Below are 19,642 nucleotides of genomic sequence, written 5' to 3'. Positions count from 1 at the left end.
AGCAGTTTCTTAAATACAGGCTGGGCAGCCTGCCTTGCCTGGGCTGCCCACCCCCTTCAACATCCTTTTGTCTTCCCCATGACCTTTCACTGGTTGAGCTGGGGACTGGGGAGAGGGAAGCCAAGTGTGATGATGTCAGGCTCCCCCTTTTATAGTCCATTCTAACTAGCCCAATCAGGGCTCATGACCTGGGCGCTTGTTCGTCCTCATTGGTCAGTCCAGCCCCATTGTGAACGTGCTTCCTACAGCAAAGCCTCCACTGTCACAATTCCAGGTAGTGGAATCTATTTCTGAATGGGCGAGCGAGCCATCGAGGCTGGCTGGCCGCTCCAGGGGGATTCCTGAGAGGCTGTTTGTGGGAGTTTCCTACCTTGCAGTATGTTCTAGTGCCATTACACCGAGATTTGATAACGTCACACACTGTGGCAGCACTTGCAGTGCAACAGGATGTTAATGTTCAGACGATCAAGACAAGGCGGAGCTTGCACAGCACGGATCGTAATTATATGACCTTGGTGAATTTGGCATTTCTGGGGTGTTGATTTCAGGCACAGGGGGTCACACCACCCTCCTCGCTTTTACTGCAGAAAATATCCCCCCATGGGCAAGGCTGACCCATTGCGCTGCGATCACGGAGGGAGCAGTTGCGCTATGTGGTGGATCCCGCAGTGCAGCTGCTCCTGGCACCTCTCAGGCATATGCAGAGAATCACGGGGGGCACTTGGTAAAGGCCTGTGGTGTCACTGTGTCAGAGCGTCTGAACCCCCTTGAAGGCACCTCCAGGTCCCAGCCTGCTCCAGTTCATGCGGACAGTGGCTGGGGAGCCAGGGCTCCTCTGGCACCAGCTGCGCCCTCATCTGCCAGGCTGCACATAGAATCATAGAGTTGGAAGGGACCTCAGGAGGTCATCTAGTCCAACCCCCTGCTCAGAGCAGGACTAACCTCAGCTATATCATCCCAGCGAGGGTTTTGTCAAGCCACAGCTTAAAAACCTCTAAAGATGGAGATTCCACCACCTCCTTAAGTAACCCATTCCAGTGCTTTATCACCCTCCTAGTGAAAAACTTTTTCCTAATGACCAACCTAGATCTCCCCCACTGCAACTTGAGTCCGTTGCTCCTTGTTCTGTCATCTGCCACCACTGAGAACAGCCTAGCTCCATCCTCTCTGGAACCCCCTTTCAGGTAGTTAAAGGCTGCTATAAAATCCCCCCTTATTCTTCGCTTCTGCAGACTAAACAAGCCTAGTTTCCTCAGCCTCTCCTCATAAGTCCTGTGTTCCAGCCCCCTAATCATTTTTGTTGCCCTCAGCTGGACTCTCTCCAACTTGTCCACATCCTTTTTGTAGTGGGGGGCCCAAAACTGGACACAATACTCCAAATGTGGCCTCACCAATGCTGAATAGAGGGGAATAATCACTTCCCACAATCTGCTGGCAATGCTCCTACTAATGCAGCCCAATATGCTATTAGCCTTCTTGGCAACCAGGGCACACTGCTGACTCATATCCCGCTTCTTATCCACTGTTACCCCCAGGTCCTTTTCTGCAGAACTGCTGCCTAGCTCGTCGGTCCCCAGTCTGTAGCTGTGCATGGGATTCCTCCGTCTTAAGTGCAGGACTCTGCACTTGTCCTTGTTGACCTCATCAGGTTTCTTTTGGCCCAATCCTCCAGTTTGTTTAGGTCCTTCTGTATCCTATCCCTACCTTGCAGGGTATCTACCACTCCCCCCAGCTTAGTGTCATCTGCAAACTTGCTGAGGGTGCAATCTACCCCATTCTCCAGATCATTAATGAAGATGTTGAACAAAACCAGCCCCAGGACCGACACCTGGGGCACTCCGCTTGTGACTGGCTGCCAGCCAGACATGGAGCCATTGATCACTACTCGTTGAGCCCTATGCTCTAGCCAGTTCTCTATCCATTTTATAGTCCATTCATCCAACCCATACTTCTTTAACTTGCTGATAAGAATACTGTGAGAGACCGTGTCAAAAGCTTTGCTAAAGTCAAGGTATATCACGTCCACCACTTTCCCCACATCCACAGAGCCCGTCACCTCTTCATAGAAAGCAATCAGGTCAGGCATGACTTTCCCTTGGTGAAGCCATGTTGACTGTTCCTGATCACCTTCCTCTCTTCCAAGTGCCTTAAAATGGATTCCTTGATGACCTGCTCCATGATTTTTCCAAGGATTGAGGTGAGGCTGACCAGTCTGTAGTTCCCTGGATCCTCTTTCCTCCCTTTCTTGAAGATGGGCACTATATTTGCTTTTTTCCAGTCATCAGGGACCTCCCCCAATTGCCACGAGCTTTCAAAGTTAATAGCCAATGGCTCTGAAATCACATCAGCCAACTCCCTCAGCACCCTCGGGTGCATTGCATCGGACCCCATGGACTTGTGTATGTCCAATCTTTCTAAATAGTCTTGGACCTGTTCCTTCAGCACTGTGGGATGTTCACCTCCTTCCCATTCTGTGCCGCCCAGTGCAGTAGTCTGGGAGCTGACCTTGTCTGTGAAGACAAAGGCATTGAGTACCTCAGCTTTCTCCACATCCTCTGTCACTAGGTTGCCTCCCCCATTCTGTAAGGGGCCCACACTTTCCCTAATCTTCCTCTTGTTGGTAACATATCTGTAGAAACCCTTCTTGTTCCCCTTCATATCCCTTGCTAGCTGCAACTTTAATTGTGCTTTGGCCTTCCTGATTTCATTCCTGCATGATCGAGCAGTATTTTTATAATCCTCCCTAGTCATCTGACCAAGCTTCCACTTCTTGTAAGCTTCTTTTTTGTGTTTAAGTTCACCAAAGACTTCTTTGTTAAGCCAAGCTGGACGCCTACCATATTTGCTATTCTTTCTGCACATTGGGATGGTTTATTCCTGTGTCCTCAGTAAGGTTTCTTTAAAATACAGCCAGACCTCTTGGATTCCTTCCCCCCTCATATTAGCCTCCCAGGGGATCCTGCCCATCAGCTCCCTGAGGGAGTCAGTCTGCTTTTCTGAAGTCCATGGTCTGTATCCTGCTGTTCTCGTTTCTTCCTTTTGTCAGGATCCTGAACTTGACCATCTCATAGTCACGGCTGCCTAGGTTGCCACCCACTTCTACTTCCCCTACCAAATCTTCCCTGTTTGTGAGCAGCAGGTCAAGAGAAGCACGGTCCCTAGTTGGTTGTTCCAGCACTTACACCAGGAAGTTGTCTGCAACACTATCCAAAAACTTCCTGGATTGTCTGTGCTCTGCTGTATTGCTCTTCCAGCAGATGTCAGGGTGATTGAAGTCCCCAATGAGAATCAGGTTCTGTGAACTAGAAACTTTCCCTAGTTGACTGAAGAAAGCCTCATCTACCTCGTCCTCCTGGTCTGGTGGTCTATAACAGACACCCACCACGACATCACCCTTATTGTTCTTGCTTCTAAGCTTAACCCAGAGATTCTCAACTGGCTTATCTCCAGTTTCATACTGGAGCTCAGAGCAATCATAATGCTCTCTTACATACAGTGCAACTCCTCCACTCTTTCGCCCCTGCCTGTCCTTCCTGAACAGTTTATACCCATCCATGACAGTGCTCCAGTCATGTGACTTACTCCACCAAGTCTCAGTTATTCCAGTCATGTCATAGTTTCTTGACTGTGCCAGGATTTCCAATTCCTCCTGCTTGTTTCCCAGGCTTCTTGCATTTGTGGATAGGCACTTGAGATAACTGGCCGATTGCCCTACTTTCGCAGTATGAATCATCTGCCCCTCCCCCGCATCACTGGGGACACCCCGTGCCCTGAGGGGGTGCTCCACCCTGCCCCGTGCTGAGGCCCAAGGGGCTTTCAGCAAACAGGGGCAGAAATCTTTGGCTCCTGCTCAAGGAGCCGAGCTATAGTGGGAGCCCAGGAGGGGCGGCCATTACTCCAGGGGCAGCCCGCCACCGGAGAGGGGACTCCCTTCCAGGGGAGGCTGTGCTCTGGCCCCCGGTGGCTGATCTGTTTCTCCCCCAGGAGCACTTCAACTACTACTCCCTGGACACGGCGCTGGGGCACCTCGTCTTCTCCCTCAAGTACGATGTCATCGGTGACCAGGAGCATCTGCGGCTGCTGCTCAGGTGAGTGCGGGGCCCTCTGGGTCCCCGGGGCCACGCACGAGCTGCGGGGGGAGGGGAGCCTGGATTGTGCCTCCTCCCCCTCGCTGGGGGGCTGGGCGCCAGGGGAGGGTGTTGGCACCCCCAGACAGGTCCCATGACACCCGCGCCTCTTGTTGCAGGACCAGATGCCGAACCTATCACGACGTCATCCCCATCTCCTGCCTGACCGAGTTCCCCAACGTGGTGCAGATGGCCAAGGCAGGTACCCTCCTGCTCCGGTGCCCGGGGTGTTACCATGGGCTGAGATCTGTACCCTGATCTCACACAGTCTTTGCACAGGCCAGGCCCTGTCTCCCTGCCCGAGGGCCAAAGAGAGGCCGGGCCATGGGGGCCAGGACCGTTCCTGGCCCCAGGGGTCTGTTGCCAGTGTGGGATCATTTACCTGCAGCCTGCCCAGTGGCTGCACCCGGCAGGCCGGGTCCGCGGTGGCTGTACGGCCCCTGCTCTCTCAGGGTGCCGACGGCCTGGTGGGCAGGTCAAGGTCTGCACAGGAGCACACATGTGCAGATAGCAGGAGCCCAGCCCAGCCCAGCCAGGCGAACCTCTGCCTCTCTCCCAGAAAGGAGCCTGAGAGAGCAGAGCATCACCGTGAAACCCTGCATGCCGGCTATGGCTGCTCCCGTCCAGCAGTGAGCAGTAAAGCGCCCCCCACCCCAATGCATGCACACACGTGGGTGAGTTGCACTCTCTCTCATCTCTGTTTCAGCTGGCTTGCGAGGACGTGAACGTGGATCGGTTTTACCCGGTGTTGTACCCAAAGGTAGGGCTGGGGAGAGGGAAGCCAACCTGCTCTGAGACAGCTCCCTTGGAGATTTGCCATCTCTTCCCCCGCCCTCTCCGCACACACAGGCACACAGCCTGCCTCCTCACCACTGGGGGTTCTCACGGGAGGGTCCCAGCAGTGAAACCCCATCACTAGGCAGACAGACTGGGCACACCCGTGAGCACAGTCCAAGCTCTTGGGACTGGCCACTACACGTCTGATGCAAATGTAGACCTGAGCCTGGCTGACGCCTTTGCAAGGTTTGCCGGTGGCCAGAAGCAGCACTGCTGAGACCCTCCGAGAAGCGTTTCTCAGGGTGCTCCCAGCCCAGCACAGAGCCCCCGAGCTGTGCCAGGAGGGCCCCATCCCAGCGGGGCTTGGAGAAGCTTCTCCCTCCCAGGAGAGGCACTCCCATCCCAGGTGCTCACCACCAGCTGGTTTTATAAAGGGGCTGACTCCAGTGCGAAGGCCTCCCCACTGCTGGGCTCAGATGCCCCTGGTGCCCAGGCCCTGATGGTGGGGTTTGCACCTGCAGTTAATGGGGGGGTGCTGAAGAGCAGGTCTGCCTGGAAAGGAGCTTGCCTCGAGCCGGCCAGGGCTCCGGCTGCTCCGCAGCAAAGCTCCCACTCATCTGGGCTGGGCAGGTGGGCTCAGACGAAGCCCCGGGACCTAGGAGAGTCCATCCCTCCCACAGCACATACCTGGGGTCTACCGGCTGGGGGAGATGCCAGCCAGCACTCTGGCTTCCCAGCCCACAGGAAAGAGGGGTGCGTCCACGGGTGAATCCCAGACCCCCCACTCCCACATGTCCCCAGAGCTCAGACTCCACCCTGAACCGGCTGACAGGCAGAAGAGCATTCTGGGTAACCACATGCAGATCAAGGCGCAAAGGGCAGGATTTTAAAGGCTCAGCACCTCTGCACCCCGGGATCCCAGCCACACGTGCCCTGCTCTGCGCAGGCCCCTGGTCGCCAGTGCAGTTCCCAGGAGGTGCTGGGGATTTCCAGACTGTTGGGGCTTGGACCTGTCCTGGGCAGGGACAAGAACCAGAGTCCTTGATCTTGGAAATGAGAGAAGCCTGTCAGAGCCAGCCCAGGCCCTGCCTGGGTAGGATTGGTCCTGTGCCCCTCGTCCACCTGCAGCTGTGAGGAAATTTTCTAAAGGGACGTTTTTCCGTCGGAAAACATCAGTTCAGAGAAAGCAAAACATTTCATGGAATTGCTTTTGGCAAATTCGTTTCCCAAGGAAAATAGAAAGTAAATGCCCTGTGTGGGGCCGGGAATGTCCTGCCAGGCACGGAGCCAGGGTCATAGCTGGGGTTGGGGGTGTCCATTCAGAGCACCCCGTTTCAATCTTTTCCAGACAGAGGATTTCAGTTTTCCATTTCGAAACAACTTTTCCTATCCATTGTTTGTCATTTTCTAGTCTCACGTATTATAAAAATGGGACAAAAAGTGGAGTGGGGAAGGGAAAGGGGCAGATTTTGTTGAAGCAAAGTGCTTTGATCAGCCCCGAGTGAATACTCTTTCAAGAAGTTTGGTTTGTGGGAAGTTTTCATTCTGGGACAGAAGAAATGTTGAAATCATGAAACTGCCTCTGAAATCCTGATTCTGCACAGCTCTGCACCCCACCCACAGCCCAGATGGGAACCTGCCCCATGCCAACCTCTTAGCCCTGAGTAGATCATGAGTCTCCCCAGGGCCAGGTCGCCGTCATAATCTGCATGGAGCAGATGCCTCCTGCTGGATCAAGGGGTTCCTCGCAGTCAGGAACCCCAGCAGTGGGTCTCCCTTCCCCGCCCCCAGGGCGGGCTGTGGTGTTATCGGCGTGATGCCCATCTGCTAACCAGCCTCGCCTGTCTCCCCAGGCCTCCCGTCTCATCGTCACCTTCGACGAGCACGTCCTCAGCAACCACTTCAAGTTCGGTGTCATCTATCAGAAGCTGGGCCAGGTGGGTCTGTCTCTGTGGACCGGGTGCCGGGCTTTCTGGGCCCGGGAATTGATCCTGTGGGAGATAGGCTACCCCAACCTGCCAACCCACACACCCAGCTTTCCCCTCCGCTAAGCAGCCTGCAGTGGGGGAGGGAGGTCGTTGGCAAGTAGGAGCGGCTGGAGCCAGATTTCCGGCCAGGGCAGAAAATGTTTTCAGCACGTTCCCACACCCAAGTGCTGCCCCTGGCAGGTGCCCTGCTCGCCTGCCCCTAAGACCCGCCCTGTTTGCAAGCACCCGATGTAATGAGCCACTTGAGCTGTGAATGCAACAGGTCCAGAAGTGGGCAAGGCCACAGCCAGGAGTCCCCCACTGTGTGGATCCTGTAGCCAAGGGTCCCCATCCCCGTGGGTGCCCACCTGCAGACAGCGACCCAGCAGGGCTTACACCAGCTCTGCCAAATCCCCTCCCACCTGGCATCCTGGGACTTCCCCACATCAGCAGGCGTGCCCCTGGCATTGCACCCTCCCAGCTGCTTTTATCTCAGCATAGCCACAGGCCTGTTTGCTTTACCAAGAGCCGGAGAGGATTCCGGAGCCGTGGCGGGAGCCGCATTCTCCGTTCACTCTTGGTGGCGCCATCCTGCTAAGCTGCCTCCTTTGCTACATGACATTTGCCCTGGTTCTGTTACTGGGGGGGAGGAGAGGGGTGCCACCTAATGGTTAAGGCAATTCTGTTCGCTGCTTGTCCAGTGATCTTCTGCAAGTCCTGTCCCCTGTGCCTCAGTTTCCCCACCAGTCAAATGGGGAGAACCCCGACCTACCTCACAGGGATGTGCTGGGAAGCTTGATTCATATTCAGGCTGTTGGTGAGGGGCTGCAACAGGGTGCAAGCGATGGCTTGCAATGGCTGCTCCTGAGAGCCCTGGAGGTTGACATGATGTCAGCAGCTGCCTTCGGCAGGCGCTGTAGGTCACGCCCGGTCAGAGCTCGGCTCACGGCATAGATCCTGGAGGGCAGCAGAGGCTCCGCCCTGCACCTTCGCAAGCAGTAGCTCAGCCAGTGGTTCCTTTATCCCCCCCGTCCCCTTCCAGACTCAGCATCAATCCAGCCAGGCTGCCTGGGCCAGACTCAGCCTGGCTCAGCTTCGTGCTCCTGCTAAGCCCTGTAGTAACCCCTCTGCTTTGCTGTTTTGTAGACGACCGAGGAGGAGCTGTTCGGCACCACCGAGGAGAGCCCGGCCTTCATTGAGTTCCTCGACTTCCTGGGCCACAAAGTCCAACTGCAGGATTTCAAGGGGTGAGCGAGCTCCCGCCAGCCTGGCCCCGCCGAGCCAGTGCGCAGCCTGCCCTGCACTGGGGGTCTCTGTGCTGAGCCGGTGCCACGCACTGTGGGAGTCTCCTCAGGACAGATCAGCCTGGCCTCACAGCTGTTCCCTGCCACCTCTGGGGCAGAGGGACAGAGTGGGGGGGTGTCTGCCTGAGGCCCGTGTCTCTTCGGTGGCAGGTTCCGGGGGGGGCTGGACGTGACCCATGGCCAGACGGGGACAGAATCCGTCTACTGCACCTTCCGCAGCAAGGAGATCATGTTCCACGTCTCCACCAAGCTGCCCTACACAGAGGGTGATGCCCAGCAGGTGAGAGAGAGCCCGCAGCACCTCCTCCCCCCCACAAGGCTGCCCACAGCATGCATGTATACCCACAGCACAGACCCGCAGCCCTGTATGTGCACATACACCCCTCAGCGCACCCCCCACGTCTTCTTCATGCACCCACATGTGGCCCTTCTCCGCAGTCACTGGGACCAGCTCGACTCCCAGCCCAAGCGGTTCTGCCCCAAACCAGCTCCACACGCAGCCCCTGGCCTGCTCCCCCTGTGGCCACTTTCCCGTGAGCTGTATCCCAGTCCTGGCCCCGCACTGGAGGGAAGAGACTCACTAGCGGCCGAGGCCCCATCTGGGCCTAGAGGGAAGGAGGGTGTCAATAAGGGGCAGCCAGTGGGATTCACCCCCTCCCTCTGGCTCCATGTCCATGCTGCCCCTCGCTAAGCTCCCAGCCTCCCCCGATCTATCTCCCAGCATCTCCCTCCCCAATCCGTTCTGTGCTTGACACCTGCCTGGTGCGTGTGTGACGCCCTCCCTCTGGCTCAGTTACAGAGAAAACGACACATTGGGAACGACATCGTGGCCATCGTCTTCCAGGACGAGAACACGCCCTTCGTGCCGGACATGATCGCCTCCAACTTCCTGCACGCCTACATCGTGGTGCAAGTGGAGGCTGCCTGCTCTGAGAACACTTTGTACAAGGTTAGCTGGGCTCCCATCCGGCCTGGGGAGACGCCGCACACGCAGATACTATGGGCACTAACGGCAGGACCATGCCACGGCTCACCCCCAGCTAGAGAACAGGCCTGAGCCGAGCACTGGGCATGAAAGCTATCCCTGCCACTCAGAAATGGGCCACAGGGGTTTAATGTGGGGGGGACAGTCCCTAGTGGTTAGAGATAGGGGCTGGGAGTCAGGACTCCTGGGCTCTGGGAGCGGGGTGAGGTCTTGAGATTAGAGCAGAGGACCAAGAATCAGGACTCCTGGGTTCTGTTCCTGCTCTGCTACCGACTCTGTCTTTCTGTGCCTCGGTTTCCCCTTGGGGCTAATGGGCACTTTGAGTCTTGGAGGAAGGATGGGTATTGCTATCACTGCTCCCCTGTGATGAGTCCTGTCCAGAGCACAAGGCCTGACAGCACTGCCCCTCCTAAGGATGTGCTGGGCGTGAGGCCGGGGGCTGTGAGGCGCTTGAACCCAGAGCCAGGCTGATGCTGACCCGATGGGCACTCTGTGGGACTGGAAGTGGATTAGGCCCTGGTTTCATACTGAGTCCCATCTGCTAGTCCGTGATCTGTGGGAGATGGCAACTGTGGTGCGGCCCTGCTGTCCGCAGGTGCTGATAGCATCCTGGCTAGAGGGGCCGGAGTGGCGATGTCTGGACTGGCTGGGAGGACACTCCGGACTGCTGCAGCGTGGGCTGGGAGGGGTGAGACCATCCCCCAGGGGGCTCTGGGGCAGGCGTGCCACTCAGAGGGATGCGCCTCTCCTGGCCATCAGGTGGGTGACTCCCCCGTGCTCGGTGGCATAAAGAGACTCCCAGTGTGAGGGGGGGTCCCCACACTGTCTGGCCCCTTCCTTGTCCAGACATGTCCACTGGCTTGGAAGCACGGGCTGAAGGCACCGTGTCTTGCAGGTCTCCGTCACAGCCCGGGATGACGTGCCTTTCTTTGGCCCCCCACTGCCTGACCCAGCTGTCTTCAGGAAGGTGAGCTGCGGGGCTCCGAGGCCGGACAGGCATTGGGCCTTCTGCCAGCTGCCCCTGCTGTAGCCCGAGGGGCTGTGCTGGAGCTAGAACATCCCAGGCCAGGAAGGCGCCCGATACAGGGAGCTCGCTGGGGTTAGAGTGGGGCTGCCGGGGGACGGTTCCCACTCATCCGTCTGGCCAGGACCCCCGTCTGGCTGGGACCGTGTCTGGTGCAGGGGTCTCCGGTCTCTATTGCGAGTGCCGATCTCACTGGCTGGGAGTCCAGGGCAGGGCAGGGTTTGCTGCAGGAGCCTCAGTGCAGGGATTTGGGCAGCCAGCCAAAGTTTACTGGTTACTGCCTTGTCTCACCAGCTGGCTTTTTCCACCCTGCTAATGCCCAGAACTCTGGGGTAGGTGGGGCCAAGGGCGGAGCCAAGGAGGGCAGAGTTTCTTGCTGCCACATGCTAACGCTGTCCCACTGCAGGGGGTGCTCGGCTAGTGGCTGATGAGGGCTGCCCGCCGAGCTGGTTTCCCTGGGGAAGGCAGAGGTGATGGGGAGTTTCTCTCCTGCAGGGCCCCGAGTTCCAGGAGTTCCTGCTGACCAAGCTGATCAATGCTGAGTACGCCTGCTACAAAGCCGAGAAGTTTGCCAAGCTGGAGGTGAGGCAGAAGCCACGTGCCAGGTGCTGCATTCTGAGCTGGCATTTCACCTAGTATCTCCTTTGCTCCCACCGACAGTGCCCAGCACCAGCCCTCCCCTCCCCTATTGCCCCAGACATCACTCTGGCCTCGTCTCCTGATCCTACCAACCCTGGTTCCCGTGAGAGCCAGTGGAGCACGGTGCCCATGGTAGGGCTTGTTGGGAGCCGGGCGGTGCTCTCGATTGTTGTCTCTGGGGCCAGGGCCGGGCCTCGCTGCGCACATGCATGCAGCTGTTACGCCGGGGTTAATAGGCAGACGGGGCCCAGGGTACGGCAACTGACATGGTCCTGCGTGTGCCAAACGCTCCTGGGCAGCCTGTGGGGAGTGCTGGGCACTCACAGACCCCCCGCACTCCAAATCACAACTCGCCCTCTGCCCCCTTCGTTCCTTATCAGCCCCTCTCATGCCACTAATGCCCCTGCCCTCTGGCCGCAGGAGCGCACGCGGGCAGCTCTGCTGGAGACGCTGTACGAGGAGCTACACGAGAGCAGCCAGTCCATGATGGGCCTGGGCGGAGATGAGGATAAGCTGGAGAACGGCAGCGGGGGCAGCGGAGGCTTCTTCGAGTCCTTCAAGGTGAGGGGGGGGCAGGGCGGGACTGGCTCTGGCAGGCAGGTCTCCTGCCAGCGACTGCTGAAGCCTGGGAAGGTGCCTGGCAGCTCAGGCACCGGATAGGAGGCAGAAGACCTGGGCTTGCTGTGTTGGAGGGCAGGAGGAACCCACATATTTAGCCCTTAGAGCGATGCAGGAGCATCTAATGGTTAGGGCAGGGGCTGGGAGGCAGGACTCCTGGGTTCAATTCCCAGCTCTGGTGACTGTGAGTCAGTCACTCCACCACCATGCCTCAGTTCCCCCATCTATCAGAGGGGGACAGTGATCCTGACTAGCCCCTGGGAAGCACTTGGGGCTCCCCGTGTGGAGGGGATGGGGAGGGCCAGATACAGGATTGCCATTCTGTTGTGGTCTATCTCTGCAGCGGGCTCAGTGCCCCAGCTGGGCCCCCCCATGGAATAGAGCTGCCTGAGCGTGGCTGGGGTGATGAGTTTGCTCTTCACTTTCGCTGTCTGGGTCTCCCCTGGGGGGGAGGGGAGGGGCACCAGCTCCTGTCCACCCAGCCCAGAAGGTGCACCTCTGTGTTCCCCACAGCGCTGGGCCCCATTATTAGACTTAGAAAAGACTAGCAGAGTCTTAGTCAGGAGAACAGGGCAATACACCGCATTTATTGTAAATGTAAGGGTATCAGAAAGCAGTCACACACACACATTCATACCCAAGACGTTCTGCAAGCTGGTGTCATCTAATTACCAATCCTTTTATGCATTGCTCAAGCCAGCCTAGTGGCCAACTAGGCTGGGCACGAGGAGGGAGCCGGGCCTCTGTCAGTTGTGAATCCGATGCTCCAAGATGACGATTGCAGAATGAAATCCAAAGTTTCCATGTTCTTACCCCATCTTTTATAGTTACTGGCTCTCATAGGTCTGTGGGCTTTGCTGTGTCATGCTGTCTCCAGGTTCAGTATAGTTGTTAATCACCAGCTAATTGCAAGCATGATATTCTCTTATGTCTGTACTTTGTTTGTTCTCAAGGTGGATCCTGCTGTACTTTAGGGTTGTTTATTTGCACTTTAAGGTCATTGATAGGCATTCTTCGGCCTTCAGGGTTAGGATGGCAGTGGGTCTTAACTCCCCTTTCTGTTGTCAGAGCAGTTTAGGTTGGCGTCTTTTTATGCCCTGCACATACATTCCTCACTCACACACACAAAGAGAATTCATCGAGATATTTTTAGGTTCAATAGTACAAGTTTCAGGAAAGAATTCACGTCAAGAAACTAACAAGATGGAGCCCACTTATGCCACACTAAACAGTACTATACCGTTATCATAACAGTAAAGGAAGAATGTATATTTACCTCGATCTCACGTATACAATAAAACAAGGAGTCTACATCTGATTCGTTTGTACAGCACCTGGGGATGGCTCACATTGTCCCCCTATTGACACTTCAATTCGAAGGTCACACCTTATAGAATTGTCTCAAGGCGACATGCTGAGAGGCAATCTGAGCTTGTGGTTTCAATTTAAGACACATTTTTCTCATCCCACAACACATACAGCACATTATTACAAGGCATAAGCAATTAATATTAAAACAATCAACAATGGGTGGAACATTATGGATAATATCCCTCTAGGTGTGGGTGACCATCCCATGAGGGCATTCATAAATAAGTGTAGTGGTCTTTTCCTGAAACACAGATCCCAGCACATCCATCCGGGAGAGGTGCAGGGTCAGGCAAAGGTTGATCAAGAGGCTCCCCTCCCCTCCTGGCTTAGTAATGCCATAGCTTTTAATATTTCACTGGCCACATGGTTTTGTAATCTTAAACTCTCCATTCTCTTATTCAGGGTGCTGTGTCACTGTTTTTACTGAGGTGATTCTTACGTATATTATTAATTTCTTAAGGTGGCATACTGTGCTTGTAAAACATGAGCCACCAAGTGCAATTTTTGCAACACAGCTTCTTTAGTCTGTGCTTTGTCAAAAGCTTTTTACATCCAAAGTGCATTCAAAGTTTCCTCCATCAAAATTTCAGAAAAACAGAAGTGCAAGTGGAGGGGGTGGAGGGGAGTGAAAAGCAACCAATTAGCCTTAGCCTCTGAGATCATTTTAAAATACAGGCTAACAGCTACAACATTCCTCAACATGCCAACTGAGGCTTTAACCCTTAACTCTCCAAACAAAAGGAAAAAGTGGCGGAGGAAGGGGGAGAAAGAGAGAGAGAGAGAGACAGAGAGAAGCAGCAGCAGAGGAAGAAGGAAAACCTAAGCCAAGAAAAGTACAGACAGCAACAACAAATCTGGAAGTGGGGGTCCGTGGGCCAGAGCATCTGGAAACCCACACCCCAACCTCTATCCCGGCTTAAATGATAGTGACTCTGGTGTCCAGGGCCTGTGCCCGAACGTTTACAAAATCTGTTTAAAAGGTGTAATTTCTTAAACAAAGGGTAGTGTCTGTTGTGTTTCCTGACCCTCTCTAGGGATATCTCTGAGCTGCCTTCTCTTAAACATGTTTCTTGTATGATGTTTACTGCAAACCTCTATGTCCTTCAGGGTCTAACAGAGAAACAGTATTGTCAAAACTCCTATGTCCTTCAGAGTTTAACAGAGACACGGTATTGCCAAAACGGTTGCCAAACAATATTATGTGCTAAAACAGTAACTCCTATATCCTTCAGAGCTGATTGCAACAACAACATCCAAACTCTTATATATCCTTCAGAGTTAAGGTGCACAAACTCCTGTTCCCTTCGGAGGTTGTCAAACAATTGCAAGCGTTAAAGCAGTGACTCTTACATTCTTCCGAGTTAGCTGCAACAGTAATAAGACCCAAATTCCTATGCCCTTTAGAGTGACAAAAATCCTATATCCTTCAGTTTGTCTGGTTAACAAAAAAAAATGAAATTTTGGATCTTTCTCTATAGTGCTAGGCTTACAAAAGCTGGCAGTGTGCACACCAGTTTTTACAAAAATCGTGGGATACTGCTATGGTCCCCCTTTTGCAATTCTCCACCAAAATGTTATATTTATTTAAAAAAAAAAAAAGACTAGCAGGGTCTTATTCAGGGGAACAAGGCAATACACTGCGTTTATTGTAAATGTAAGAGTATCAAAAAAGCAGTCACATTCACACACACATTCATAGCCAAGAAGTTCTGCAAGCTGGTATGATATAATTATCAGTCCTTTTATGCATTTGCTCAAGCCAGCCAAGTGGCCAACTAGGCTGGGCACAAGGAGGGAGCCGGGTCTGTCGGTTGCGAATCCGATGCTCCAAGATGGTGATTGCAGAACGAAATCCAAAGTTTCCATGTTCTTACTTCTTACCCCATCTTTTAAACTTGCTGGCTCTCAAGTCTGTGGGCCTTGCTGTGTCATGCTGCCTCCAGGTTCAGTATGGTTGTTAATCACCAGCTAATTGCAAGCATGACCATTCGGTCATTTATTTGCACTTTAAGGTCGTTGATAGGCATTCTTCGGCTTTTCGGGTCAGGGTAGCAGTGGTGTCTTAACTCCCCTTTCTGTTGTCAGAGCAGTTTAGGTTGGCATCTTTTTATGCCCTGCACATACATTCCTCACTCACACACACAAAGAGAATTCATCGAGATATTTTTAGGTTCAGTAGTACAAGTTTCAGGAAAGAATTCACTTCGAGAAACTAACAAGATGGAATCCACTTATGCCACACTAAACAGTACTATACCATTATCATAACAGTAAAGGAAAAATCTATCTCTACCTCGATCTCACTTATATAATAAAACAAGGAGTCTGCTCTGCATCTGATTCACTTGCACAGCACCTGGGGCTGGCTCACAGCATCGGGGCCAAGCTGACCTGCCGGGCGCACAGTGCTGAGCACGGCATGGCCAGATGGGGGTAGGGAAGTGAGTCCATGTGCTCCGCAGGGACCTAAGCGAAATGTCAGCTCTCATGGGAGCCATAAACCCACTGAGGAGGAGAGTGAATCTGGATCCGGCCCTTCAGGCCTTGTCCTGCTCTGAGTAGGGTTGATGGGGGTGCCACCATCTCGCTGGCATGGGCACAGGCCTAGCCAAGGCAGGGAGAGGGGCTAGCCGTGAGTAGTGTCTCTCCCAGTTCTGCCTGGCACATCTGCAGCCCCCGTATCAGCCAGCAGGGCAGGACTCCCATTATCTCCCCCCCATGCCTGTCCCCTCTGTGACCCCTGGCAGCCTGGCTGTCAAGCACCCGCCTTTGCCTGGCCCTGGCACCCCCAAAAGTGTGATGCCTTGGCGCGTGGCACTCACCACGGTCTGTGCGGAAGCCCAGCATTGGAGCTGGGGAGGAGCCTGGTGGTGGGCACGGCTGCCCTGATGGCAGAGACAAGGCCCAGCCCTTCATACCAGCCAGCAGGCAGATGAGTGCTAGTGCTGTGCCCCCACCGTGCTGCCGTGCTCTTCCCCCGAACACCCATCCCGCCCTGCCTCCAGGGGACCCCTCCCTGCACAGGTTGGGTTGCTGAGCTGGCCTGTCCCAGCACAAGGATCACAGCCCTGTGCAGTGGGTCGTTCGTACATGCGGGGATTGGGGCACAGGGATCATGGCTGCAGTGTGGGAAGGGGTGGAAGGAGTTAGGTGCCCAGTGCCCAGGGGATCTCCACACCTTTGAAAACCCCAGCCTCGGTAACTTGTTCAAGGGCACACAGGGAGGCCAAGCTGGGAATAGAACCCAGGAGTCCTGGCTGTCGGGCTCCAGCTGTCCCCTGCTGTAAGCATTGAACACGATCCCTTCCAGAGCTGCCAGCCCCTGCTCTCAGCACTAGCCATGTTGGCTTTGTCGAGGGGGTTTTGTTCTGTGAGACAAGGCGAGAGCTGGGTTCCAGGCTGTGTGTCCAAGTTCTGGACACCCCAGGGGGAACTGACGTCTGCCCTGCTCCTTTCAGCTAAATACAGTCCCAGACAAGTGGCCAGATCTGCCAGCCCTGGCACAGCCAGCTCCGCCCTGCTGCAGTCACAGCGCTGAGCTGGCCCGGCCCAGCTGGAGCATCCGGGATCCTTCAGCTCTGGCTGGGAAAATGCAGACCCCAGAGCGAGGCTGGGAGCAGGAGTTGCTTGGATGGGGTGGCGCCGGACCCGGGCTTGGGCACCGCCTACCTGCTGTTAGTGAGCCATAAAACTCCCAGCTGCCCATGTACAAGCTGGCAACCAGCCCGGGGACACCTGCAAAGGGGCTGAGCAGCTGTATGGTGCCCCACTGGGCAGTGCTTCTGGCCTGCTCCTGCTCCCTGAGCTGCGGGGGCCGCACCTGCCCCCAGCTTTTTTCTCTGCCCCGATCATGGGGGTTTCTGCAATCCATGAAAGTGTCCTGGGCCCAAACCCCCTCCTCTGACCCGCACGGCAGGCAAACAGGCGCAACCTACACAACGCTCTGGGAGCCAAGGGGACCCACTAGGTGAGTAGTCAGCCCATGGCACTCCCTGCTGCTGGGGTCAGAGCAGAGAGGGGTCATCCTGTGTCTGCTCGCATAGGCAGAAGCCAGCTTATCAATTCTCATGCTTCAAGGCAGCAGGCAGGTGCGCCTGGCTCCACATCTGCACCCTCGCTAGTTGTGTTAGTGGGAAGGGGGCTTTTGCCTCCTTCTGAAGCATGAAGAGCTCTCCATTGCTGGGGGCAGGCTTGGGTCCGATCCGACCCAGCATGGCCCATGCTCCAGATGACAGGCCTGGCTGCGCCTGTCGCCACACACGGCACTTTGTCCGGGGGAGCCAAGTGTTGGGCATTTGTGGAGGGTCAAGAGCCCATTGTCTCAGACGCAGCTCCCCACTGCTCCCTCCTTGTCCCCTGGCGGGGCGTGTCCTGGTGGCTCTCTCCTCCAGCCTGCTGCAGCTCCGTGCAAGGGAACCCACACTTGGGGCCAGGGCTGGCCAGCAGCTGCGGGCTGGCGACCCTGTGGGGCACAGTGCTGGAGCAACGCAGGCAGAGCATGATGGCAACTGAATTCCCTTTCAGCGCGTGATCCGCAGCCGCAGCCAATCCATGGATGCCATGGGCCTCAGCAGCAAGAAGCAGAACACCGTGTCCACCAGCCACAGCGGCAGCTTCGGCCACAACAACCCAGACATGGGCAAAACCGCCGGCATAGTGAGTGTCCCGCTCCCCACCCCGCCTGCCTTGAGCCCCGCCCATCGGATCCCCCCCTGCTCTGAGCCCCGCCCATCAGACCCCGCCCCTGCTCTGAGCCCCGCCCATCTGACCCCCGCCCCTGCTCTGAGCCCCGCCCATCTGACCCCACCCCTGCCCTGAGCCCCACCCATCGGACCCCCGTTCCGAGCCCCACCCCTGCTCTGAGTCCTGTGCATCTGACCCCACCTTGACAAGAGCCTCATCCCCTGCTCTGAGCCCTGCACGTTTGATCCTGCCCCCTGCCCTGAGCCCCACCCCCAGCTTTGAGCCCTGCTCATCTGACCCAACTTGTTCTGGCCTTGTCCCTGCCCTGAGCCCTGCCTCCTGCTGTGAGCTCTGCCCATATGGCCCTGCCCATTGGGCTCTGAGCCCTGTCCCCGGCCTGACCCACCCTCTGCTCTGAGCCCTACCTCAGCTCCATGTCCTTCCTGATCCCATCTCCCGTCCCTGCTCCCTCTGGGACCCCTTTGCTCACTTCACCTCCCTGTGCCTGGCTTTAATTCTCCTCGGGCCCTGCTCCCTGCTGCCTTCCCCGCCCCACTCCTCCCTGCTCACTGCCTGGGCCCCTCAGTCTCCTCCCAGCCTCCTGCAGGGTGGCAACAGGCAGCGCGGAGCCCAGCCTTACTGCGGATGGGAAAAAAATGTGTGGGTCCCGGGGTCCGTCTCTGGGTACATGAGTGACTGTGACAGCGAACCCCCCGTCCCTGTGCTCCAGCCTCCCACCCGCTCCCCCTGCGTCCCCAGCCCCCGACCTGTTCCCAGCCTCCCACCTCCTCCCCTCTGCACCCTCGACCCACTCCCAGCCTCCCACCCCCTCCCCTCTGCACCCCCATGTCCCAGCCTCCCACCCCTGCGCTCCCCCTGCACCCCTGCGCCCCCGACCCACTCCCAGCGTCCCACCCCTGCGCTCCCCCTGCGCCCCTGACCCACTCCCAGCGTCCCACCCACTCCCCCTGCGCCCTCAGCACCTGACCCGCTCCCAGCCTCCCACCTGCTCCCCTGTCTGTGCGAAGCAGCTAGAGCTCTAGCACCGCAGACGGGCCTTGTCCGACCCCTCTCCTCATTGGTGGACGGGCACTGGGTGACGGTTCCCATGCAGGGCAGGTGGGTGCAGTGGGATCCTGCCGTGCAGCTTTCCCGGGGAGGTGCTGGAGGATCTTTGGTCACCGTGCTAGGATTCTGGGCTGCTTCGCAGGCGGCTGTGTTAAGACAGATCCTGGCCAACAGAATCCTGGGGGCAGGGAGCGTGGCCAAGGGAAGGGCAGCCCTCACCTCTTCCATCAGACCCAGGCTTTGTGGCACCCAGGACTGCCTTGTCAACCCATCAAGAGCCCAAGGCCTGCACTTAATTTGCATATAAATTTACATGCAATTTAAATCAAATGTTGCAGGCTGGGAATTCCTGTGTGTCTTGGACAGAGAGAGGGTTCGGGAGGGCCCTGCTGGAATACTTGGGGGCCAGAGGGTTGTCTCCCTGCCTCCATTGACTCCAACCTCAGGGACCTGGAGCAGCCCTTTATTTCCATGGGAACATTGCTGTTTGCAGCATGTCTCCATGGAGGGGTGAGGGGAAGGGTTGAGCCCATCCGAGGCCTGTGGCACTGCCCCTGCCCCAGTGAAACCAGTGGAAGGTTTATCATTGGCCCCCACAGCTTTAAACTTCCCCGTTGTGTGACTAAGTCCCCCCAGGAGGCTGTGTGGTCTAGTGGTTAGAATAGGGGAGCTGGGAGTCAGGACTCCTGGATTCCTTGCCCAGCTCGGTCCCTGATTTGTTCCATGTCCTGGGGCGAGTTGTTGCCCCACTCTGTGCCTCAATTTCCCCATCTGTTCCGCGGGAGATTGGGGGCTGTGATGCATATTGAGCGATGCCTGCAAAGTTCGTGGAGATCCAAGGAAGGGCAAAGTGTGGGTGTCACTCCCTGCCCTGAGTTTCAGACTGGAGGAGTGAAATCAGCCGTCAGAGCCAGCTAGCTGTCAAGCGCTGAGGTTCTGGCGCCATCGTGCGGCCATGCCACTGCAGCATGCTACAGCTCAGTTTAAACTCCAGCACCCAGCTCCACCTTTGCCCCCTGTCTAGTGGCAGCCCTGGCTCAGGCAGGGTCTGAGGGACACATGGGGCATGCCAGTCACTG

At 56.3% G+C, this 19,642-nt stretch overlaps 1 protein-coding gene across 3 annotated transcripts in view; it reads left to right on the top strand.

Annotated features, from left to right (window-relative positions):
- Positions 1–19,642, top strand: part of RAP1GAP (RAP1 GTPase activating protein) — a 117,044-nt gene that overhangs the window by 85,926 nt on the left and 11,476 nt on the right. For all 3 annotated transcript variants that reach the window (XM_067567001.1, XM_067566999.1, XM_067566998.1), the window contains 11 exons: positions 3,985–4,088; positions 4,247–4,325; positions 4,834–4,887; positions 6,758–6,841; positions 8,018–8,118; positions 8,326–8,455; positions 8,969–9,124; positions 10,056–10,127; positions 10,680–10,766; positions 11,244–11,384; positions 17,337–17,468. In XM_067567001.1, the coding sequence (XP_067423102.1) occupies positions 3,985–4,088; positions 4,247–4,325; positions 4,834–4,887; positions 6,758–6,841; positions 8,018–8,118; positions 8,326–8,455; positions 8,969–9,124; positions 10,056–10,127; positions 10,680–10,766; positions 11,244–11,384; positions 17,337–17,468 (1,140 nt within the window). The remainder of the gene's footprint in view (positions 1–3,984; positions 4,089–4,246; positions 4,326–4,833; positions 4,888–6,757; positions 6,842–8,017; positions 8,119–8,325; positions 8,456–8,968; positions 9,125–10,055; positions 10,128–10,679; positions 10,767–11,243; positions 11,385–17,336; positions 17,469–19,642) is intronic.

The sequence above is a fragment of the Emydura macquarii genome, unplaced genomic scaffold (genome assembly GCF_026122565.2).
Source record: "Emydura macquarii macquarii isolate MOO-44397 ecotype Brisbane River unplaced genomic scaffold, CSIRO-AGI_Emac_v2 contig_2768, whole genome shotgun sequence".
Lineage (NCBI taxonomy): Eukaryota > Metazoa > Chordata > Testudines > Chelidae > Emydura > Emydura macquarii.
This window is presented reverse-complemented; position numbering and strand designations above follow the sequence as displayed.